The sequence below is a fragment of the Pseudomyrmex gracilis genome, unplaced genomic scaffold (assembly GCF_002006095.1).
Source record: "Pseudomyrmex gracilis isolate BER0280 unplaced genomic scaffold, ASM200609v1 scaffold_35, whole genome shotgun sequence".
Classification (NCBI taxonomy): Eukaryota; Metazoa; Arthropoda; class Insecta; order Hymenoptera; family Formicidae; genus Pseudomyrmex; species Pseudomyrmex gracilis.
Genome location: NW_018020619.1, coordinates 748,135 through 773,451, shown reverse-complemented (window position 1 = coordinate 773,451; position 25,317 = coordinate 748,135). Strand labels below are relative to the sequence as shown.

The 25,317-nt window shown below is 46.1% G+C and overlaps 1 protein-coding gene across 1 annotated transcript in view; it reads left to right on the top strand.

Moving 5' to 3' along the window:
- Window positions 1-425: 425 nt before the first annotated feature.
- Window positions 426-25,317, top strand: part of LOC109852776 (paired box protein Pax-6-like) — a 49,986-nt gene continuing 25,094 nt past the window's right edge. The window contains exons 1-5 of the mRNA XM_020424257.1: window positions 426-534; window positions 715-880; window positions 1,635-1,815; window positions 16,003-16,193; window positions 16,489-16,598. Of these exons, the coding sequence (XP_020279846.1) occupies window positions 426-534; window positions 715-880; window positions 1,635-1,815; window positions 16,003-16,193; window positions 16,489-16,598 (757 nt within the window). The remainder of the gene's footprint in view (window positions 535-714; window positions 881-1,634; window positions 1,816-16,002; window positions 16,194-16,488; window positions 16,599-25,317) is intronic.

Below are 25,317 nucleotides of genomic sequence, written 5' to 3'. Positions count from 1 at the left end.
TTGAAAATGTGTGTGTGTGTGTGTGTGTGTGTGTGTGAGACAGAATTTTTCCACCACCAAAAAATTGGGGCGTGGCGTTCTTAGGAATCACCTTCGAGTGCAGCTTTTGCGCGCGCGGCGATCGCGGGAATATAAAATATCTACGCGAGGGGACACTTTTCGTCCCGGCACTCCTCTCTTCAGTGTTCCCGAGACGACGGCGTGTGTGTCTGCCTTGTCATCGGCACAATGAGTCCGAGATTATCTACGATGAGATTCGCTGACGTTACGACGCTCCGCGGCCAACCCCCTGCGCACGTCCTCCGCCCCTTCGTTGCTCCCTTCGCGAGACGAGAAAAGAAAGAGCCCGCGTCGTAGTCTTCTTCTCTCCGCTCTCCGGGTTTCCGGGGATGAGTCGAAAGGGGAGGAGGGAAAATACATGATCTATGGTGACAGCGGTATTGTTCGTCGAAACGCGAAAAGTCTTCGGAGGCGGTGGAGCGTTTGAATTTTTCACACTCCTTACGGTGAACATTCACAGAGAAAAGAGCGGGGGTTAGGAGAAAGGAGAATAATTCAGGGAAAAAAAACTAAAATTTTGTAATTTACTGTGTATCGTTATTCTTTAATTTATTTCTCTCGTTTCTCGAAGATGTGGTGGTTCTCCGAAGTGAGTTAGAAAATGAAAACTAAGTGCACGAAGAAGAGAGACATGAGATATCCATCCGTTTACAGGACACAGCGGGGTAAACCAGCTGGGGGGTGTCTTCGTCGGCGGTCGACCGCTTCCGGACTCGACGCGGCAAAAGATCGTCGAGCTCGCGCATTCGGGCGCGCGACCATGCGACATCTCCAGGATACTGCAGGTCAGCAACGGCTGCGTCTCCAAGATCCTCGGAAGGTTGGTTGCAATATTGCTTGCTGCGTGTAAACACACACACACACACACTCACGCTTTAAATTTCTGACTAAATTATCGCTTGCAAATTACCAAATATTTCAAATAAATATTTTTTTGCTAATTTTATATACATTCAACATATGAAAAGAACAAGTATAGAACGATCGTTTGGTAAATTACAAAACAAAAAAAACATATAATCTAGGAAATAACAGAAATATTTACAAACAATTAGGAAACGTATAATACTAGGTAATGCATTTCGAGCTTTTATTTGACGTTTTCATCAGTTGCAAGATTAATGATGACAACAAGAAACAGTTTAGAGATTGTTGCAACAATACAGGGAATAAAAAAACGCATGATGTAATTATTACAATATTCACACAAATCTTGGAAAATAACGTTTTTTAGATGAAGACTCTAAGAGCTCGAAAAGTGTAATTGAATTGTGTAATATATTTCTAATTTTTTAAATATTTTTAACATTTTATTTTTGTTTGGAACTGACCCATTGAGATTGTTATCTTGTATGTTTTTATTGAACAATTAATTTTTTATAAAAAAGAGATAAAAGAGGAGAGAAATAATAAGGGTTGTTTGAAGATACAATTCAATATATATATATATATACTTGACACACTTTATTTGTGCACAAAATTCTACGAAAAGTGCAATGTAATTTCTTGCAAAAGCAATTTTGACGAGATCGCGCATTCTTACCGCATTGTACCGCAAATTATTATTATTGTAGGTACTATGAGACCGGATCTATCAGGCCCAGAGCCATAGGCGGCAGCAAACCGCGCGTAGCAACGGCGGAGGTTGTCAGCAAGATCTCGCTTTACAAGAGCGAGTGCCCGTCGATTTTCGCGTGGGAGATCCGGGATCGTTTGTTGCAGGAGGGCGTGTGCACGAACGACAACATTCCGAGCGTAAGTACGAGAAGTACCACTACATTTTGTTCTCTATAATTTATTCTTTTTCTACGCTCATATCGAACTAACTGTCTTTGCTTGTTACGATCGTGTATCGATCAAGTCTCTTACAGCTCGCCGATCGATTAAATTAACTCGCGATCATTAAACGACGAATGTTTTCGCGGGATAATCGGTGTCGCGCGCCGGCAACAACAAAGCGTGTCGCAAAACAACCGTAATGGAGCCTGACTTTTGGCTCTCTGGCGGGCGGACGATGTAAACGCGCAGGCGTATATTGTCAACGAAGGGAGAGAGAGAGAGAGAGAGCTTTGTCTACTCATACAAAACAGGGAACCGCATTTACATAGATAGCGCGAGTTACAGGATGGGGGATGGAAATCAGTTTTCCGTGGGGCGGCGGCTGGTTGTACCAGAGAGAGGATGTTTATGCGAGCCGATAGACTCGGGCGGGCGCGCGACCGACCCAGAACGACGTACAAACTCCTCCCTCTTGTCGTGGCGCGGCTGATGTTGTTAACACGACGCGGTTAATCGCGCAAACGAATGACAGACGATTTGGCATTTAACCGGTTCCGCCCCGGGGGAGGCAAACTCTCCCCTAACGTCACAGTTTTTCCTACCTCGCAATCGCGCACGCCACTCTCCGCTTTCATACTAAAGTTTCACTCTTCCGCGTTTTCCATTGTAACACATATTAACGCACATGAATATTAATTTAAATCAGTGTTTCTCTTTCCAGTACAACGCGAGAAGACAAAGTTTTATCCGTTCTCGTTATTTGTTGCAGGCAGTAAAGTTTGTCAGAAAAATCGAGAAAATTGAAGCGTTTTTTTTTTTTTTTTTTTTATCTGTAAAAGCAAGCTCGGATGATGTGCCTGTTGATTGGCAGCACTTACGTTTGACAACGAAACATCTCTCTCCCGGAAGGGACCGTGTTAAAATACCGATTTCTGAGAAATCAATTAAGAGATTGCTCGAAAATGAGCGACGCGCGCGGATCAAAAGAAAATTTCTTGACGTTTCTTTTTTACTTTTATTTTTCTTCCTCTCTGAAAAGTAGAGGACCTTCTTTCTCTCTCTCTCTCTTTCCTTTTTCCCGCGTGTACGTTTGGTGTTCTCGACGGCGCGGGGTTGGTTCCTCCGGTACACGGCGGCACCGTTGCCATGGATATTTGCATGCGTCCAATAAACGGTGGCTAAGGGGCTCTCGACTCGCTTAGGGTAAAAAGCGAAAGAGGGTCGCTAAATTCTACCCTCTTCCTCTCCCGCGCGCATCGGCCTGCGTCGCCCTTCTTCTCCTCGTTCTGCTCGTCTTCCCTTGTTCGCCCTCGCGTCGTCTTCGCAGCAGCGCTGAGGACATACGCGCGGGCCACCCTCACTAAAGAAGCCGCAAGAGAGAGAGAGAGAGAGAGAGAGAGAGAGAGAGAGAGAGAGAGTGAGGGTAAGAGAAGAGGAGGAGGAAGAGGAAAGATGACGACACAGCCGACGGCATTCTTATCGACGTGAGAAAAAAAGAAGTGTCAAAGCTTGCCCTTTGCACGAACGAAAGCCGGCGAGAGAGAGAGAGAGAGTTTATCCCCGGCTTTCCCTTTCCCGAAAATTTCAGTGTCCACTGAAGCGCGCGCGGTCCGTAATGAAGCGATTTACGAAAGGTGAGATAATTTTATTGCGCGATATGACAGCAACTCATTTTTGAAGAAGAAAAAATAAATTTATCTCGGAAAGACACTTGGAACACACTGGACTAAAAGTTTCTCTTCGCTCGTTCTCTCGTTGTTTTCCAACGCTCGAATTCGTTCGAACGTATCTTCGTTTTTCGTTCCGAGAACCTTGTTGGCGCAACAATTCTCGAGCGGACTGTACGTAATGGAATATTACACGGGCCATTAAAGAAACGTTAATCTTGCCCACAACAAGTTCAGAAGCACTGCTAGCAGGATGCTCAAACGCGGTCGAGATTACACGCCGGCTTTGATCCTCCAACGCGCCCGGGGGCGCCGCGCTTCGAAGAGAGAGAGAGAGAGAGAGAGTCCGCAAGCTCCTGTAATTTGTTAAAACGCGAAATTCTGTGACGTCGCTGTTTGTGTCGGCGCCTCGTTACCGCCGCTTAAAACGTTTACGAGTCACGCGCCGCGCTTTGACGACTCACCGTAATGCGGTTATTTAAACTTGAGCGTAGGTTTTTTTGCGTGAGTTTTTTTTTCTTTATCGGAGTATTAAAAATTTTGTGAACGTCTTATTAAGTAATCGAAGAATATTTTTTTTTTTTTTTTTTTTTATAAAGAAACAAGTTGAAAATGTCTTCAAACGCGTTACGGGATATTCGCAAACTTTCGAAATCTCGAGAGCGGAGGTACTCGATCTTTCGACTTTTGTCTGACGGGGAGCAAAATAACTTGGCGAACGGGATTGATTCGAAAAACGTTTCTGCTCATCTTCCGCGGACCGCCTGTACGTGTCCGTTCATGCGCGGCCGTGTGTGCATATAGCAGACGACGACGACGACGACGACGACGACGAGAGATTCAGGAAAGGAGAGAGAGACAAAAAAGGACGGGGAGACGGAGAAGGGAAGAGGAGACGGGAAAGAAAAAGGAGGTACGAAACGAAACGAAGGAACGTATTCCAGGCGAACCGTGGTGATTGGGGGAAATTTCATTATTCTCAGACATTACCCCCGTTATTGTAATGCCATCAAATTGGATACGCTTCGTACACCCTGCGGAACGGGCGGAATATCTCTCGGTCTTCTTCCTCTTTCGCGAGTCTTTCTCTCTTTCTCTCCCTCTCCTTCCGTTCTCCTCGCGAAAACGCTGGAATAAAGCTTGTCCTGTTGCGGACTCTGTCTCTCTCTCTCTCTCTTATCAACATTATCCCCCGGTACATATTCGTCCCGATTCGGCTAAACAAATTCAGAAGTTATTGAAACATAAATTGCTACGTACTTTTTTTCTCCCCGACGAAATATGTTTTGCATGAACGTGAGTTTCCGTTTAGAAGAATTTTATTTTCGTTTATTTATTTCTCTCAACAATTCGAGGAAATCTAATTGTTCGAATCTCGGTCGTAAACGCGCGCGCGCGCGCGCGCAATAATCGGATTAAATAAAATTACGTGAGAGCAACAGTTTTGTGTGCAAACGGGCGCTTGATCGGGCGTTCGTTCTCTTCCGCGAGAAAGTCGAACGCGCGCGCGGAATTGTCGAATCGAGCCAATGGCTCGACAAACCAGTAAAGCCCCGCAGGACGCGGAGACGGATTCGAAATGTCCTGCGGAGCCCGCGCTATCCGTTTCGTCGTGGAATACCCGTTTTCGGTACCCGCCGGATTTGAATCTGGCACCCAGCGTGGCGGACGCGTTATTGGTTTACTCGCGCCACTGGCTCCGAGATGCCGAGCCAGCGGTTCTCATTCGACAGCGAGAAGAATTATCACCGTTCGTGCCCGAATCGCTATTGTTATTTTTTTTTTTTTTTTTTTTTTTCAGTTTTTACCAAAGAAGACATTTAAGAAGTAAAATTTTTTCTTGTATAAGCAATTGTGTATGTTTATTTTATAACTAATAAAGGTCTTTTATCGATCTTTGAAGAAATTAAATAGTACACGTGTTGTCTTTCAAGTTTTTTTAATAGGAGCGTCACTGCAAAACGAAAGATTTTATTGGTTGAACCAACCAACACGACCATGAGTGTTCCATTCCAAAAGTCAAACTTATTATATATCGCGTACGTCGTTCTCTAAGAAATCGGATGTTTGGCTAAAATTCCAATTTATTGCCAAATTGTCGCAATTCTTCTCCCATATACACACACACACACACATTCTCAGAATCTCGTTTGAACTGACATTGATACACATTTTGAATTTTTGATCCTCGAAGCTATCGGTGGTTTTGCGAAGCGATTTTTTTCCGGACGATTCTATTTGTCCGACTTGTGTTTTGGTGTCTCGGGTGTGACAACATTCGTCATTCGCGGAGAACTCGCTGTCAAGTGAGAGAGGAGCGCCGCTGGCGCGGACGAGATTACATTTGTCGAGGTGGCCAGCGCCGTCGTTCCGGCTGGTCCCAGGCAGTCCGATCCGGGGGATTGGATGTCAATGCTGCTGCGCCACCACCGCCGTCGCCGCCGCCGCCGCCGCCGCCACAGCCACCCAACCCTTTTAGTACGCGAAATCGCGCGATATACGGGCCCGCGCCAGTCGGGCCGATCCCATTCCGCCGATCCAAGGGTGGAAAATCACGGACGCCACCGAGAGAATCGAGAACGGAGAGGGAGAGAGAGAGAGAAAGAGAGAGAGAGAGAGAGAGGATGGGTTTCCCGAACAGTGGCCGAGCGTGTCCCTGTAATTAATAGTCGCCGACCGTCGACGGACGAAGCGGGAATCGAGTTTACACACTGTATCTGCGTGTTGGAGCGAAGCGGACGATTGTTTAAGCGAGTGGTCATCCTTCCCTTCAGTCACGTATCCGTCTATTTGCTCCAGAAGAACAGAACACTCCCGATTAAATAGTATTTCACTATATATATATAATAATATTTCACTAGCGTATATATGAATCACAATTATACGTTACGAGTATTGTGTCGACGCTTAAAGAGATCGATTAGCGGACGAGCGAAGGTTTATGACGACTCTAAAATTTTTTTATTTGCCAAAGCAATTAAATTAGCATATAAATTTCCCATCGGACGCCCGATTCTATTTCGTTACGAAGTACCGACCTCAAATTCATGGACATAGGAAATTAATTCCACGCGGCACCGTCCAACTCCGACGGTCGGGTGATTAAAAGGAACGTCCGCTACGCGCGCGGAAGAAAAAGACTTCAGCGACGAGAAGGATTCGTTCTCGGCCAAGGGAGAAACGCGAAAAGGTATAGTGGGCATCGGGAAAGAGAAGAGCGGGAGGGGTGAAAGGGAAAAGAAGGAAGACTCCGGGGGAGGATGAAGGGTCAAGGGGGTGCGAGAGAGTGGAAGTTAGTGGCGGCTCGGTGAGAAATACATAATGCAGTAGCCGGACGTCTCCGACACCCCCTAACTCACCCTTCTGCGGGCCGAAGAAGAGGGCTGCTGCTGAGAGACAAAGGAAGAGAAAGAGAGAGAGAGAGAATATGTAGAGCGAGGAGGGGTTGGCCGCGACGACGGTGGTGGCGGTGCGGCGGTAGTGTGTAGGTGGAAGAAGAGGAGAACGGAGGGTAAGAGGGAGAGGTTGGTAGAGCGCGCGCGAGAACACGAAGGGGTGCATTGATTTACGCGGCCAGGGCAAAGCGAGGGTGTCTCCAAGGCGGACGTACAGGGGCCAACAATTCACTCGCCTCGGGTTCCAGGAACCATCCATTACTTTGGTTCTTCCACCACTACCATCACCCCGCTGGCTGTCTCCCTCGGCATTGTTGCGGTTACTTACCGCGTCCATCGAGAACGTAGCCATTGTCACACGACGAAGTCGCGTGGCTCCGTTAAACACCGTCGGCGTGTGTCCCACATGGCGTCGCAGTGTCATTGGTTTGATTATAGATTTTTGCGGCGATGTGATTTCTCGTTTATGTTTAATTCGATTCGGATTGAGACGAGATTTGCAAAAAAAAAACTTCCAATTTTCTTTCAGAATATAATTAGATTTGTTCCCGAAAAAGTTAAGATTATAGAAAAAAATTTCAAAATTGATCCCAAAAAATCACTTTATCATAAGAAAACATATATATATTTTCTTTTATTTATTTAAACGTGTAATAAAATAATTTGAATTCAATTCAGTTTGAAAATCGATCTAGAATGTTTGATATAAATAAAATATCCAGTTTATCTTCTCATGGAAATTTAAAAAACCCATAGCGAAAAAAACACTTTGACCAAGAGTCTAATTCGGATCTTTCTCTCTCGCATTCTGTGCAGATACTTTCCTAGTTAGAGGCCATCAAGGCAGTAGGTAAATTTTTTGCAATATTCGAACATGATTTATATTTCATGAAATATAACGCATTTGTCAACTTGCGTGAATTACAACGAATTTAACAAGAAATTTTGTTTGTAAATGAACGTTATAAGTTATTTCGAGAATCAACTACCGCGTTTTATTCACAATTTAATGCGAGCGATGACAGATGATCGAGAAACATGAACGGGATTGCCCGTTGCGAGGAATAACTCTGTCGAAACGGTTAACGTCACTTTAGCCGCTGACTGCTCTCGCAACCCTACACCGAGCACCGGCGTCGCTGTTCGAGTTCATCCACCGTGCACCGGTTGTCCCGTCCGATCAACCCGATCGGCGATCTTTTCCCGATCGGGCGTTTCTCGTCGTCGTCATCATCGTTGCTTCGCGCAGAAACGCGCACGTCAACTATACGGGGCTCGATGCGGCCGAAGGATATCGACTTTCAGCCTTCTCGGCCTCGATTGTCCCCTTCCCCCTTCCCCCTCTCTCTCCGCCCTTCTCCCGTCGGAGACTATCGGATGCTGGGATCTCTCTTTCTCCGTGGCCGAGTTCTTTTTTCACAACTGCCGCGTATCTCTCCGCCCGTTATACTCGTCAATCTCGCCCTCTCTCCCTGTCTCCCTCTGCCCCCTCACCGTCTCGATATCCCCGCGAGCATCAGATTCCTACGTCGTTTTCTCTTCGTCGTTCTCGCTTTTGCACCGTGTTGCTTCTCCACATTGCGCTTCCTCCCCCTTTCCCCCTCTCCCAAATACGGTCGCCTGTCTAATCGATCATCGTTCGGTTCGCTTTGATCGTCGAGATCGCGCGGACAGTTCGGGATCAGTCCTTCGTTCGCTCGGTGCGTATATGCGTTCGGCTCATTAAGCTTTCGCGAAACAAAAATGCAAAACGCACGTTATGCAATGAAAACAATCGTTAAGACACTCTGTGTGCAATTAACTTATCCGGGATTCATATTTTATTTTTGTCCCGATTAGTTCTAAACGTAAAAAAAAAAAAAAAAAAAAAAACGTTCGTCGACTCGAAGCGCGTGGCAGGTTCGTTAAACGCTCGCAAAATGGGGCACGTGGCAACCTCCGTGTAGAACATTCCCCCTCTTCCGCTTCTGTAACTATCGTTCACCGTAGATCGTAAGAATCTGAAGGAGCTGGGGGGCGAGAGAGCGGGGGGATGTTGCTGAGGGGTTGTGTGCCGCCTCGTTCAGCGTGATCGCTCGAGAGGAGGCAATAACGTGCGACGCGTGGCGCGTCCACGCCGCCCCCTCCTCCCGTGCCATATCCGAAGAAACCCCCCGGCGCGCTGCTAAATACCAAGCCGTCCCTCCTGGACGCGATGAGCACCACCGGGTGGAGTCCCACCACCCCCTTCGTCGCCTTCGAGGTAGCCCTCACATCATCGGGGCGAGAGCTACCCCCGGTCGCGTTCCAGATTAAAAGCTGTGATTATACGTGGCATCAGACACCCTTCCTTTCTCTCTCTCTCTCTCTCTCTCTCTCTCTCTCTCTCTCTCTCTCTCTCTCTCTCTCTCTTTTGGTTCCCGCCTGTGCTCTCTTCTTTCTCTCGTTTTCTATCCCTTTCACCCGCCACCGCTATATTTTGGATTCGCCTCCGCGCGTCTCTTCTTCTCTCTCTTTCTCTCGTCCATTGTGCTCTCTCCGCGGCTCTTTCTGTTTAAATTGCGAATGCCGCGCGTTCCTCTCGACTTCTATTTAAATGTAATTTGTATCTTGCCCGCGCGACCATTCGACTCCCTCTCGTCTCTCCTCTCAACCCCCTTCCCTCTGTTTCGCTTTTTCGCTATTTGCGCACACGCGACCGCCCGTAAACATATACACGCGATAAATCTTTTTTCTTTGTGCGTCCCAATATTGCAATATTTGTTGCGTACAACAATCACATTTACAATAACGTCAATTTTTCGCAATTGTTTACGTTACGTAACGATCGCGCGAAAAGTTTTGATCGTATTACAATCATGACGTTTGTGTAATTTTATTTAATTTTCTTTTGCTCATCTCACGGTCTTCCCTTGTGCTAACCTCTTTCGTTAGTTTTCTCTTTCTTTCTCTCTCCCTCTCTCGACCGACCGATAATATTCTATATCCACACTGCGCTGGAATACGATCCGCGAGACGTGGAGGAAGCGGGGGGGACTCTAGGACCGCACCAAGTTTCTTGGCGGTCCGTGCGATAAATCAAACCGACTATGATAACTCGTGGAATAATGGCTCGCGAGATAACGATACACCGGGCGAAATCGTCTTCGTCGTCTGGAATTGGCTCCGAATACTTTCGCGCCTCGTTCGCGCGCTCACGCCATTCCGCCGAGTCTCAAACTTTTGATTTAGAAGGTAATACTAGGTGTAACACTAATTAAGTATCTAGAAGGTAATACTACGTGTAACACTAATTAGGTATCTTTCGCAATTAACTACAAAGTTCAGTTCAAAATGTGTCTAAAACATGTCTTAAATTGTATTTTTTTTTTTTTCACACGTTAGGAACAAACGATTACAAATATTTATCATAACGTAATTTAATGTAATCAAAAGGGAAGGGAGAATGTTGCGGATTTTGTGCGCGCGAACAAAGTTTTAAGATGCAAAAACGACGGAGATTGCGATCGCATTTTCGTGATCACAATATTCGCGACCGGGAAGAGACACACGCGCGCTGATCTATTATGTTTCGTTGTAGCGCATGTGTGAAGCAGCAACATGAATATTTTGAGTTATCAGATCGAATTAACCGGAGCCCCGCGCTATATTACGCGGCTGTCACGGGCGCGCATAATAGAGATGTCAGCCGCCACGATCGCCGCCTCTCTCTCTCTTTCTCTCTCGCCTAGTTTTTTCGTCTTCGGCCTCTGATCCCGGCCAAATTTCCCACGCGACCTAGGGTGCTGACTCTCTCTCTGTACAACGACGACGTTGCGCTGCAACGGAGGGTGCAGAATTTATATTGGAAATTCCCGCTAATCTCGGCGCGTGGCGCACTTTTTCCGAATTTTCGAATTAGTTACGTTCGTAATTCGCGTATAATCGCCGGGAAATTGCGTTTCTTCTACGCGCCAATTGTCGAAAATCGATACTTGATTTTTTTACTTGAGACACCGAGGTTTGTTTTGAGATCTGGAAAATCTATCTGTCCGCAAAGGGTTAAATATAAATTTATAAATATAAATATAATATAAATTTATGTGAATATAAATTTTATTATATAATATTAAATAATTTTATGTTATGTGACATATGTTATGTTTTATATTATTATTTATGTATTTTATCAATTTTGTAATTTATGTACAAATGTGTACAAACGTAATGTTGAAAACTTTGGTGGGACATTATCGAATTTATCGCAACTACATGTGTTATTGAACGATAAGGATGAACTTGGCAAGCTGCAATTTCAGCATAAAAACTCGTTTAAAATCGCGGTTACAGAGAGGGAAAAGAAAAACCACATATACGCGATACAATGCGTCGCACATACTGTCATTACATCGAGACAGGAAGCTCGAAACCCGTAATTTCGAGAGCGAGGTAACATCCACCTCTGCTCCCTCGATCGAGGGGCGATTTAATGACAGGTTATGGCATTTTGCTCACTTTCGAGTCGCGCGCGTTACGACTCTCTCTCGGTACGCGGGATGTCGCCAGCACGTGCCCAAGTATTCTTCACCACTCCCGTTTCAAATACCAAACACGCACGCAGGAAGCTGTAACGCAAGTCCCTGATTAACGCGCCATATCAATGGGGATCGCAGATCTCACGCGGACACTTTCGTCTCGCGTTCAAAACCGAATTATCGCTAATTTCTCCGCGCGCATATCAGAAGTTCATTTGCACATCACACGTACCGTCGCGCGATAACGCAAAATTAATTCTTCTAAAGAGTGACTGAACGACCGAGTCGTTCGCATCTCCCTTTGCTTCGCGATTCTTCGGAATAATATTTCATGAAGTGTCGCCGCCGCTGTGATTACGCGTGTCGAATCGCCCGCGACTATTATTTCCAGGATGTTTTCGCGATAATAAAGCCGTACTGTATAGAGCGAGGCTCGTTCGGACCCCCAAGATAACGGAAGTAGTCTGAATGGAGAGGAAAAGAGAGAAAGTTGTGGCACCCTTCGTGTTCTTCCGCTCTCTTCACGGTTAACACCCTCGGCTCATACATACATATGAACGAGCCGGGGGAAGAGGGGAGGGGGGGAAGTAGACAGGAAATACGCGACTACCGCGAATAAGCACTCGTAAAAATTGCTGCCGTACACACGCGCGCACGCGTACACACACACACACACACACACACACATTCTCTGTCTCTCCTTTCGTACACGCAGTCCGTTACACATTAAGAGATAATATACGCACTATTACGCGGACTCTGCGTTGTCGTCTCCCTAACATCCCGCTATTCGGTGATTAAAATCTTCTCCCTCTGATGCGAGTTCGGAGACGCGGCGCTAAAATTAGATCTTCCGCAATTCGACCGAAAAATAACATACGTCGCGAGCTTTAATCGAGAATATTTTTTGAACCCAAGATTCTACCAGAAAAAGCACGTATATAAATAATCACAACCGATTCTCTCGATATCGACTGTTGCCACTTTTATCTCGACGCTGATTGGATAGCGCGCGCCTGTGTGTTGTGCTAGTAAAAATACAAAACAATACATAAAATTGAAGTTAAAAACTGGGAAATTTATTTTGTCGACTCATTTGAATTAATTGAATTCTCTCTGGCTAAATTAACTTTGTTCTTGCGTGTTTTTAAAAACACAGCCAATGAAAAGTATATCGCGAAAGAAAAAAATAACAAACGCCGAACGACAGATAGAAATTCTCTTTGAAAACGATATTTACAAAGCACGTTCGAAATAGGCTCGGCTGTTTCAAAAAACCGCGCCGAGGATTTTTCGTTACGAGAGAATTTCCGCTTAACAACTCGCGTAAGTGTCATGTGAGAGCAATATTATGACGTCTCCATCCAACACCCTCTTTAAGAGTTCGGCCACCCTCGAGCTCTTCACGCTTCATGCTAATTTTATCGATCCGACTTCTTCCTCTCGTTTTAAGCTCCCGCCGCGTGTCCGCGTCTCTTTGTGCGCTACACGCGGGGATGAAGGATATATACGTAACTATTACATTCCCTTCTTTTATTTTTCACGCCGTTCGCATGGCGCAACCCGCGAAAGTGTGTCGGGAATCCTATTGTCGGCTGTAAGCTCATAAAGCGAGTCCTTCATTATCCACCCGATTTCTTTCTGGACGATAAAAGGACCAACATTTTTACACTGAATTCATATCCGCTGATAAATAATTTTGCGAAACAGAATTTTGCGTTAGTGATAATTAATTAATAAAATTCGGTACGAAACACACTCAGTCATTAAAACTTAAGAGGGGTATAAAATAATATCTTTTATTTGTGGCGCGCACGCATCCACTTTCGTTGATCGAGAAGGAAGTGTCTCGGATGAAAAGAAGGAAGTGGAGGAGAGATGTTTTCGTAAAACTTCGCAAGTGGTTCGTTACAAGAACGGGGTACCCATTGTGGTATCGGTTTCCAAGGCACAACAAGAATAATGAGAGAGGTGACACACGTCGTAAATATATCACGGCGGTTGTGAGAAGCAGCCGCAGCGCGATATTTGCGGTCGACGTCAATCAAAAAACGGTCAAACAGCCTGGGGACACTCGATGTCACGTGAGGCGCCGATTGTCCCTTGACGGGCAGCCGTCGCTCTCGTTCGGTTTCTGGGCTTTGTCGCCGAGAGTGCCTTCTTTGTGCGCGACAATGACTTTTCATTGTGAAACAGCTTTGACATCGGCCAACTTCACCATCGCAGCTTGGAATCGTCGAGAAGCCCAGTCTCTCGTCTAATCCGGCAGATTGCGTGCGTTTTCGTGTTTTTTTTTTTTTTTTTTTTGACGACTTGATTCAAGTCAAAACTTCATGTTATGTGAAAATTTTTTAGGAAACATTTTTGTGTTTAAATATTTCAAAAAGATGAGAAAATAGATAATGAAAATTAAAGAGGAGAGGGAAACATCTACTTAAATTCTCTCTTACATCATGGAGGTCGTTAATTTGCTGCCGGAAGACATTTGAATTTTCTCGGAGGAATGTGAGGAGGGCCAGGGGATGTTTCGGACATGATCGGTGGGGGACAAGACGAGGGGTGAGTGCCGGTGACGTCTATTTCGCGTCAGCGGCGGCGAGACGCGACGAGATCGTGCGGCTCTGTGGTGGTGGGTTTGGCGACAGTGGCCGTCGAGGGACGCGCCGAGGGGGATGACGCTTCGCTCCGGTGGTGGGTCCGAGATGTCAGCTCGTTTCAACGCTGTGGAACCCTGACACCGGGTCTAACAAACCCCGGGGAACGAGTATCTTCTATGACCGATCCGCCTGCGATCTCTCTCGTGCGTCTTATTCCGTTTTCTGATCCGGCGCCATAAAATAGCACAACCGAGACGCGCGCGACATGTACAATCGTGGCAAATTCTTTCCCGTAGAGCGTTTCAGAAACTCTCTCATCTTAATTTTTAATTTTTATTGTCGGATTTTATTCTTGCGGAGTTAACGGAGTTTTGGCTTGTCGTAATTTAGGAAACTGACAAAATCATTAAAACGAGTTTTTTTTGTATTAAAAAAAGAATTTAAAAAAGTGTAAGAAACAATATAAAATACTTTAGGAGGAAGAAAATTTACGATGTTTTTATCTACTTCTTTCAGAACGTGTCGCGTCGAATAAAATTTCTCAAACCCATTAATTTTCGATACTCTTAACGACACGTCGCGAAAAAGCGCGAAATTGAAAACTTTCGATGTTTTATTGCACTTTTAATGTACGGACATCGCGACGTGCGTGGTGTAATTCTTGAAGTGCGGGGGGAATAAATTGCAAATCTATCGATAGCAGAGAGAAAGAGAGAGAGATAGAGAGAGAATGTGCAGCTTTAGTTTCGTGGAAATTCTTTTACGGCTCTGTCGAGATTTATACGACCTGTAAGTGACAGAAGCGACGAAGACAGTCCGTAGACAAAGACAAATAAAAAGTATAAGAGTAAAAACAAAAAAAAAAACGCGACGCTCTCTTCGGAAGATCGTAAATTCCTCATGTCGTAGATATTTTGTCGCGCTCGTATTCACAAAAGTAGATTGTCTACACACACGTGGTGAGAGCCTCGAAAGTCCTCGGCCTAACCGAGTGTAGTTTCCAAGAAATAAATCTTTTTTATTAAATTTTAATATGTAATTTTCGCTTTACTCATTAACATATTTTTTATAAATCATAAAAACATTATAATTTCCAATGTTTTAATTAAGTTTTTAATTATTATTTAATATATTTTACACGATATTTTTATTTCTTTTATTATTATTTACTGAATATATTTCATGCGTTAAATTACATATTATGTGTAAAAGTATGTATATATTTTTACATTAATTTCTGTGAATATAATTACTGTAAATAAATCAAATGCACATGTAACGGAAAATTCGTTTCGGGGATCTCTGGTTGAAATCCCCGGTTGTCATATAACCGAGAATACGATGACACACACGCGTTATTATCAATGTGCTAGTTGCGGCGGGCGCGCACTTAAGAGAGAGTTAATAGCGATCGCGGATTTCGCGAGCGTTAATCCACGCGCGCGAGTGCGTACTTACGTCGGCAGAAGCCAAGTCCCTCCCGCCAAGGGAGTAGGTAGCGTGGAGACGGATATAATTGAAGGCGGAGGTAATTAACTCCCTCGTGTAGTGCGCCGCGCCGGCAGGCGCTCACCGCATCGTTTTAATTACCGCTCTCGTCGCATTTCATCGGGCAGAAGCCTCCGCTCTCCTCTCGTCCTCCGAATCTTCATCGCTTTCCCCCGCCCTCCTCCTCCCCCACATCTCGTGTTTATAATAAATCTAATACGGAAAGGGGTATGAAGGGGTGGAAATTCTTCAGATCACACTAGGAAGACTCTCCGAGAACGTTCTTGAAAAAAGTTTTTTTGCTGAGTTTTTTAATTGAGAATTAAAACACAAACATTGAGACAAACATTAATGCAATATCAATTGTTTGTATCGCAATAAAATATTTTTTAAATATTAAAATATTAAAATTGTTTGTTTTTTTTTTAGATTTGATGCGCAGTATGCAATACGGTTGCACTTAATTACGCTAGCAAACGATTAATATCTGTTTTAGTAACAAATATACACGTTCTGTTTGTAGGTGTCGTCGATCAACAGGGTGCTGAGGAACTTGGCCGCGCAGAAAGAGCAGAGACAACAGCAGCAGCAGCAGCAGCAAGGAGTCGGCGCCGTGGGAGTTGGTGTTGGTGCTGGTAGTCCGGCGGAAAGTGTTTACGATAAACTGAGGCTACTGAACGGGCAAACTACCGGCTGGCCGCGTCCCAATCCTTGGTAAAACACATACACTCATTGGCAGATTCGTATTGTTCGGCGTAACAGCGTGTGTTCCGCAGTCGAATATGAAAAATATTTTGAACTTTTGTTTTGTTTATTTTTCTATCTCTTGTCATGGAGCAAAGAAAATTTTAAGCTTGTTCTAAAGAAAGTTTCTAAATTTGTTTACATTCGCGGAACGTTTTTTTTATTTTTGCGGCACAAACTCGATAATCTCTTTCCGGTGTGATGTAATTTTTTACTTTATATTATATAGCACGTGCGTATTTGCAAACAATGGTCGTTATCTTAGGTATCCGTCGAGTGCGGGGAGCCCGTTTTCGTCGATACAATCTAGTTTGAGTCCGAGCCATTGTTCGTCGTTGCCACCGGATCCGGCGGACATATTGCACGCGAAAAAGGGTAAGTCCGACCGAATTATCAGCTTCCAATGAGCGACTTGTTTTTCTGTGCGCGACAAATCTCTTGGCGCTTTTTGTACAAAACAAAAAAGTCGACAATTAAAGAAAACGCGATATCCGCGTGTGTCCGTAATGAAAATACAAATTGTGTACACGTGTATATTCGCAGCCAAGGATGTTGTATTTAATAGAAGGGTTTCGCGTGCACGACGAAGGCCTTCGACAATTGTCGGGATTGCGCGCGATATTCCGGCTCTTTCTCTGTGTTAAAGCGTTAGCGCGAAATGCGTGTGCGGCGAAGTGGCCACAGGCGGCGAGCGAGCCGCGGGGAGAGAAGAGAGAGAGAGAACCGCGTTTTAATTAATTAATCTGTCGGGCCAAACGATACTAATATCAATGTAATTCCGTCGGTGGGTCCCGCGGTTCACCGCACGCGTGTGTGCAACGCTTTTCCGGTAATAATTTTCCGGTAACGTTTAAGCGCGGCTTTCGAAGCACGGAGAAACAGAGGAAACGCGAACGGAGCGAGAGACGGAGCGAACGCGAGGGAGAGAAAGAGAAGAAGACAGAGGGGACCGACAGAGTGGGCCGCGCGGGTCGCGGGAAGCGCAGGGGGTTGCGCAGAAACGTGGTTGCAGTCGACCGAACAACCCACGCAAAACTACTCCGCCACCGACGGCGATTCTCCCCCTCCTCTCTCTCTCTCTCTCTCTCTCTCTCTCCTGCTTGCCCATGTTCCCTTTGGCGGTACATCAAACGCGCGATTTCTTTCCCCGCGCGTTTTCCCGCCGCGACGCAGGGTGTGTCAGGCACAGCGAAAAAACAGTTCCCCTCGATTTTTTATTTATCGCTCGCGTCGCGAAGAAAGATCCGCCATTGTTCGCGAAAACGTTGCGCAATGCTCGATCGAATAACGTACGATTGTTGACAAAACATCTTCGTGAGACGTAAACATTTTTTTATGTCTATTTAAAAATTAATATTAGATCACATCGATCTTTTGCAAAACAAAGAGTACAACAAAACAAGTGTGTAATTCTACAGAGGAAATGTGTTTGCAGAAACACAGGATCTTTTTGCGGCACCACGTGTATTTGGTATTATTCGTATTCCGATCTTGCAGAAGGGGTAGAAAGGGGGCACACAATCAAATATGGTAACTGTAGCGAGCGCTCAACCGCATGCGGGCCCCGGGGGCCGGATTATCGGTGTGTTGCTGCGGGGGTGGTAATCGTTTATAGGATAACCCGTGTCAGGAGGGTTGTTTCACCCTCCGCTCCCTCTCGTCGTCATCTCGCGCTCTCGCTCTCCCCCCCGTCGACGTGTGTGTACGTACGTATCTCCTTCTCTCCACGTCTATCTCGCGTATCCTCCCTAAGTGTCTCGACTGTTGTCGACGTACCGGTCGAAACGGAAGACCCAACGACGCTCGCGGCCCTCGGGAAGGCAAAGCGAAAGCAGATTATGGCGCAATCATCACGCCGAGCTTCAGGCGCCGCACTTGTTCCCTCCCCAAAGGGTGGGAAAAAGATTTTTCGATCCGCCTAAAAATTCGCATTGATTTCAAACAGAAACCTTCGGTCTCATTTCTGCCTCAGGCTTCTTTCGCCGAGAATCTAAACCCGTCAGTGCAAACTTCGCGCGTGTCTCTTTTGTTCTAATTAATTATCGCAACGCGTTAAAACCACCCTTCGTCGTCGTCGTCGTGTTCTAAGTACTCTCTTACTATGTACGCGCGCATCTCCTCAAAGGGAGTTATTTAAGTCTTCAGCGGTTCTCACGATATCCCCGATAACGTCGATACCTTTGTGCCCAACGGACACTGCGTTGTTGTATGTTTATTATACACTTTCTTCGCGCTTTCTATAAAAAGTTCGAGAGATAAATAGCCCAATCGGCGAGGGTACAATAATAGTTTCGCGTTTTTTTATCTCTTTTTTTTTTTACACACACATATTCCTCTCATTGATCAGAAAGCGCCGTTGTTTCTCGTTTTTATTTTTATCAAAAAAAATATAGAGACACACGTAAGAGAGAGAGAGAGAGAGAGAGAAATTTTCCTTCGCGGACGATGAAAATTACTTCGTCACATTTTCTCGCAATTTTCGAGGTTTTTGACACAAAAACTCATTTTCGTGATGGATCATGCGGTGTGTTCTAGTGTTTTTCCAATATGTATTATCAATCGAACGAATCTTCAACGAGTCCACGAGACAGAGAAGCTCGCCTTTCCTCGGAACACAATCGGTCGAGCTTAGATGTGCGTAGTCGCATCACCGGTGGTACAACAGTCAACGGGGTACAGTCGGGTGAGAGACTGGATCCACAATGCGTCCCGGGGTTGCATTGTACCGCGTTGCGCGAGACGAAACGACGCAAAGGCATGCAGAAGAATTTCACCGAGCGAGAACGGAATACGCCGGCGGGGGAGACACAGCGAGAGGAAGGAGGAGGGTTTACGAAAGGGAGACGGAAGAGAGAGCGGAAAGAGTCTTTATCGTGATCGAAATGAAGGGGAAGGAGGGGTTTGGGGTCGCTGCGGCATTGTTTTTTCACCTCTCGAGCCTCTTCCCCTCTCCCCCCCCATGAGCGTCGCTGACGGAGGAAACGCCGAATGTCAAATGCCTTTCTGCTACTTCAATATCGCTGATACGCGCGGTACCGTGAATGTCTCAATGGTCGATGAGAAAATTCCTTGACGCGCGCGAAGTTCGCGTCGCGATTTTGTGACACATTGTGCATTGCGCATTAATTCATAGTCTCCGTAATTCTCTCGATCTAATTTTATTTAACTGGTTAGTTTGTTGATTCTCTCTCGGGATGAGAAAGAGCGAAGAGAATACGCGCGATAAACGCGTTTTACGTAAATTTGATTTTTTTATGAAAAAAAAAAAAAAAAAATTTAGTGCGCACTGTTTTGCGCGAAGACAAACAACATCTGTCGCGTTTTCTCATTTTTGTACTCGCCTCAGCTCGCGAACTAACTTATCATCAATTTCACTAATGCACTTGTGTATCGCAACCCTTGTGTCGCGCGCACCCGTCCCGGGGTTGAGTTTCCCTTGTGAGCTCCTTCTTCCGGATTTCCTCGTCTCTCTGTTCATCGAAGACGCGTGTGTACATTCAGTCTGCCGCGGCATATTCACTGATCTCCGCTCGAGATACAGAGGTAAAACAATATAATGGCTGCCTGCTGCGCTCCCGCTACCACGGGACCGAGGGTGCACCCAAGGTATTATTGTCCGACCTTCTTTATCTCGCGAGCTCGATCTTTCGAGCTCTGCTATCCCTTTTTCCATCCGCTCTCTTTCTCTCGTCCAGCCCTTCTCTGCCTTCGCTTTTCTCTTTCTCGAATTCTCTCTCTCTCTATATATATATATATAGATATGCGCCGCCGCAATGATGCGACAGCTTTTATCACCGACCGGTACAATGCGGTATCTGGTCTCGTCTGTCGTGTTCCGCGTTGTCCTTGTTGTCGACCGTTCCCTGTTCTTCCTCAAAGTCGCGTCGGATGCAAATCTGTTCGCACGAATACTTGCGCTTGACACACTGATATTTAACATCGTGTCTCAAAGCGTAAAACAAATGCGAATGTTTTTTTTTTGTATTGACGACATCGTCAGCTTTCTTCAAAGAAAATTTGTTCGAAAAAAAAATTGATAAGTTTCACGTGCGCATGAAAAACTTGCACTTAAGACGCGCGTCGTGCGTTACACGCCGTGACATCTTCATCTTCGGCGGCCGATTCTTCGCGGCGGCAGCGGTCGGTCTTCGGCGAGTGCGGCCGCGGCGGTCTCTCGAATCCGGGAGACTGCCTGCTGCATTTTTACGATCGCGTTTGAAATTCGATAGACCACGATTTCCCGCACAGCGCTCGCCGGCTCCCGACCCGGATATATCGCGTCATAGACGCGCGCGCGTTGCTTCGTTCTATTTCAGGAATCCGGTGCTCGATACCGCACCCTCTCTCTCTTTCTCTCTCCCTCCCTCCCTCCCCTTTTCCTCTCCCTCCCGACTATCCGCGCGCACGATGCTCGGTATTACGCGGGTGACGTATAAACAGGAATATTTACGAGACTCTCTCTCTCTCTTTCGCGCGCGCGCGCGCGCACCTATATTATACACGTGTGTGTGTGTGTGTGTATACGTAACGCGCGAGAGACCGCACCACGAGAGAGAAACTCTATGCATTGGATTCGCAGGTCAGTGGGTTGTCGCGTCGCGTACCATCGCCGCCGCCTCGCTCACGCGTCACTCGAGCCTGGTGTCACCGCGCGGCTCGATTTATCACGTCCGTCAATCTACGAAGGCTGACCTCTCGTCGAGTCTCGGGTTACCTACCTACCTACCTACCTACCTATCTGTCCATCCGCGCGTCGGTATATAAGCGCGTTGCATTGCGTACGGCAGCGCGCGCGCGTACGCCTGTCCCCTTTGTCTTCCGCTTTGCTTCACCGCGCGAGAGACTTGCGCGAGACGCGCGCGCGCTCAATAGAGAAAAACCGAGATAATCAGTCGTTACGCATTACGCCACCACGCACACGTGGTGGTATACGAGCAGGATAATATTTTTTTAACGCGGAATTTTATTTGAAAAAAAAAAACCTTTATTTCCCGCTAGTTTTGTTGGCCGCAAAGGGTTCGAAGATTGAAACTTTAGGATCTCTCATGCGTTCCGGTCTTTGAACGTCGGAAAATTTTCAATTAATTACGTGTTTTCTCCGGCCAGTTTTCGTTAACACACGGCCTTAATTTACACAAATCTTTATTTATACGGTATTGTGTGCGATGCACACGGTAAGCTGCCAGGAATGAATTTGCTTAAACGACGGAATGAACCATAAATTAACGCGGCGTGACGTTTAGATTCCGCTGACTAAAGGTGTGTCGATTAATAATGTACAGAGCGCGGCGCGGCTCTATCTCTATCTCCTCTTCTCTCTCTTTCTCTCTCTCTCTCTCTCTCGTGCTCGCTCGCCGGTTGCGCAAATTCCAGTTGAGATTTGCGTATCGAAAACAATACGCCGATCCTGCCTCTCTCCCCCGCTCCATCGCGTATCCGAGATAGTATTCGGAGGTAATCCCCGGGATCCGAATCGTCATAATCCCCTTTGTGTCCGATATTTGGATGTGTAAAATCGGCCGGCGCCGATATCGATTTCGCCGCGCGGCGCTTCACCGAGAAATTTTCGGACCGTCGACTCGCGTGCGATCGGAATCACGTCGAAATTTTGTGGCGAAGTTGCTCATTTTCAAATGAAATAAAATTGCCGCGCCGCATGAACGTGCTTTTTTCTGTCGCGTGATATACGCGACGCCTCCTCTTCTCGCGTTGCAGCAAGAAGATTAATTTCCAGACTGATTTTATATTCTTACAAACCAGAAAATATTCGATAAACGTACGATATATCGATCTGTTCGCCAAATTGCTTCTATTAGCAAACACCCTGTACGGCAACCGCACGTATCAAGGGAAAGGTGGAGAAAGCGAGGAAAAGGGCAACCGACGCGGGAGGAGGGGAATATGTGGGGAAGAGAGCTGGAAGAGAGGGTGTTTTCCCCGCCCCCTCGGTTTTGTAATTCCTGCGTGTGCTGCGCGCAAATCATTCCACTCGGACCGTTCGCGGTCTCGCCATTACGGAGTTTCGACCGCACGCGGAAACCGCGATCGAGGAGAAATTCTTTCGCGATCGAACCAGTTCGCAAAACATGTAACGGAATCTGAAGATGAAATTCCTCCGAACGTGGCGCGGATGCGAGCGAGCGAGCGCGCGCGCGCGCGCGCGCTCACGTTGCGACGGCCGACATTCGGCAAATTCGCTCTCTCGCTTCAGTAAAATCCCTGGGCAGTTCGGAATTCTCCGATGAAATTTGCGCAGCGATAATCCTTGCTCTAATAGTCAACGTAACGAAAAAATATTAAAAAATATAAAAAAATGTACGCTGCAGACGCTGAATTAGATAGTAAAAATTTTCTATAAAATAACAGTTTCCTCATAGAAGTTTTTTCTTAATTTTATTTTAATAAATTTTACATTAGAAATTTATTTAAATATCAAATAGAATTTAATATTTTATAAAACAATTTTTATTTCATTTTAAGAATTTTTTATTTTTGTATTTTATATAGAAAGAGAGAGAGAATCTCTTTTCTTCAAATATTTCCATTCGTTTTTATCCTCCATTGTTTATCGACGTATTCCTTAACAGACGGGTAAACGGGAGGGTTAACGGGAGGATAAGTTTTCCTCTCGCTCCCTTTCTCCGTTCCTTTCTTCTCTTTCTTGACTCCGCTCAACCTTACGGGCATCCGTCAACTCGCCGATCTCGCAGGGGGGGTAATAACGGCGATGGGGTGACAAAGCGACATAAGAACGATAAGGGCGGTGATATACCCCTCTTCGATATCCATCGATTTCAACCGCAAGGCGTCACACTTACTTACGTGCCGACGAGGCGACGCATCTCTCTTTTTTTTTTTTTCATAGATTTCCAATGAGTCGCGTAAGAGACTGAATAAAGAGGCGCTAATTGCGGACGCGTTTTTCTCCCCCACGTGTCACTTCGGGCTTCGCAGGCCTTCAGCAGCCGGCGGTCCCCGGATCGAAGGGAAACGAACGGGGGGTGACACCTGAAAGGGTGACAAAGTGTCTCGGCGAAGAGAAAACGAGAGAGAGAGAGAGAGAGAGAGAGAGAGAGAGAGAGAGAGAGAGAAAGAGAGAAAGAGAGAGAGAAAGAGAGAGAGAAAGAGAACGAGCAGGGGAAGGAAGAAAAGGGAGCAGCACAAGGCGGAGAGATCTCTTTCCTCGCACGCTACTTCCTTCGACCCCTCGACGAGACACACGGCTAGGGTTGACTGATCTGCCTCGTAATGCCAATCGATATACACATACTACACGCGAACAGAGAAAGAGAGAGAGAGAGAGAGAGAGAGAGAGAGAGAGAGAGAAAGTCACCACCCGCGGTGACACGTCGACCGACGCTCTTTTAGGCAACGTTCACACGAACGAGTACCCACTCGCCCCCGAAGCGGGGGTTGAACTCACGTACGTGACGTGAGTGTATGAATAATACCGAGAGATGTACGCGCGCCGTGTGTAAAGCGCCTTCTTTTTACGCGATTCGAATTTCACCGGAACACTCGCGATGATATTCCGATGTTAGAGACGATATTACGAAGCGCGAAGAGAAAATGCGAATTACGTCATCTCCGCGCGCGCGCGCGCGTGTGTGTGTATGCATAAGGGGAGAGAAAGGGTGATATCGCAAAGTAACTGATTACGCCTACTCGCATCGCATAAAACAGCGCACAGAGGTTAAAAATAAAACAGGTTCTAATTTTATAGATTTTATAATCTTTTGTTTACATCTTGGCTCTTTTTTACGATGGTTGTCGCAAAATTCGGATCTTTTCGGGGGTCGTGTAAAACGAATCTCTACAAGCGCGATAAAATATATTCGCGTTTGATATAAAAGATTTCACATTTCAAAGTCTAATCTCGACATTTTACGTGAAGCGTAAGCGAAGAGAACCCCCGAGTTGAAGCAAAACCGCCAGTTTTTCGGAAAAAAAAAAAAAAACATCTTCGCGTGGAAGAATCCGTGACGGAAGACGCGCGTCTTCGGGGGGAATTATAGTTACAAGTCCTTCTCAAACCGGGAGGGTGCAGTTACGTCACGTTACTGCGTTTTGCGCGTATTACCGCGTAATGAGAAATCCTCCCTGTAAAAAATTAAGGAGGGAGGAGGAGAAAACAAAACACGCCGACTCTTACGATCGCGTTAGTGTAGCACGTAGGCGAGCGATGAATCGGCGGGAGATTGCGTAACTCGTCGATCAATCACTCGCAACGTTGCGTTACGTTTTCGGCATTGCGAAGTCACGCTAAACGCGCGCGTTTACCCGTCGATTGAATTACGGCTCTCGTGCGCGCGGAATTTCATATTATTTCATTTCGCGATCGACCTGGTACGAGCCGCAAGGCAACACAATGTCGATATTCCCCGCACATGTTTTATTCATTCGCAAAAAAATTTCTCTCTCTCTTTCTTTTTTTTTTTTTTTTAAATCATTTTCTCGCAATATGAAACGTTTCAGAGAACGGTTCGAAAAAGTGAATTTTTTAATTCGCGATTATTATATTAATTGCAAACACATTCGCGCACGATTTGCCATCGACGTCTGGACACAACAATGTCTGCAGACATTACACACATCCCCTTTCTCTCCGTTGAATTCCTGTTAATTCAGCGATATTAATGAAAGAGCGACTTCTCTCTTTCGTCATAGCTCGCCTCATTGTTTTCGGCACTCCCCTCTCAATTTAATATCGGCATGCTCTGTGACGCAATGCGTTTGTTCGATGCATGCACGTATATATATATATATGCGAGCGCGCGCGCGCGCGCGATATATATGCAGCTCGTGAAAATTGCGAGGGATACGTCGACACAAGGAGAAAGGATCACAAAGGCTCTGGCGTTTGTCGTCGTCGTCGTCGTCGTCGTCGTCGTCGTCGTCGTTGCGAGCGAAAGCAGGTGCCGCCTTGGAAAGAGCCGAAAAGAGTTCGACATGTTTGTCGACGGGGGATCTCCAATCACCGTCGATGGCGTTCGCGTATAGAATGCGTACGCGACACAGCGCAGCGTACGTTCCCCTTCGCGTCTCTCTCTTCCCGTATTTCTCAATTTTTTTTGTTGTTGTCTCTGCAACCCTC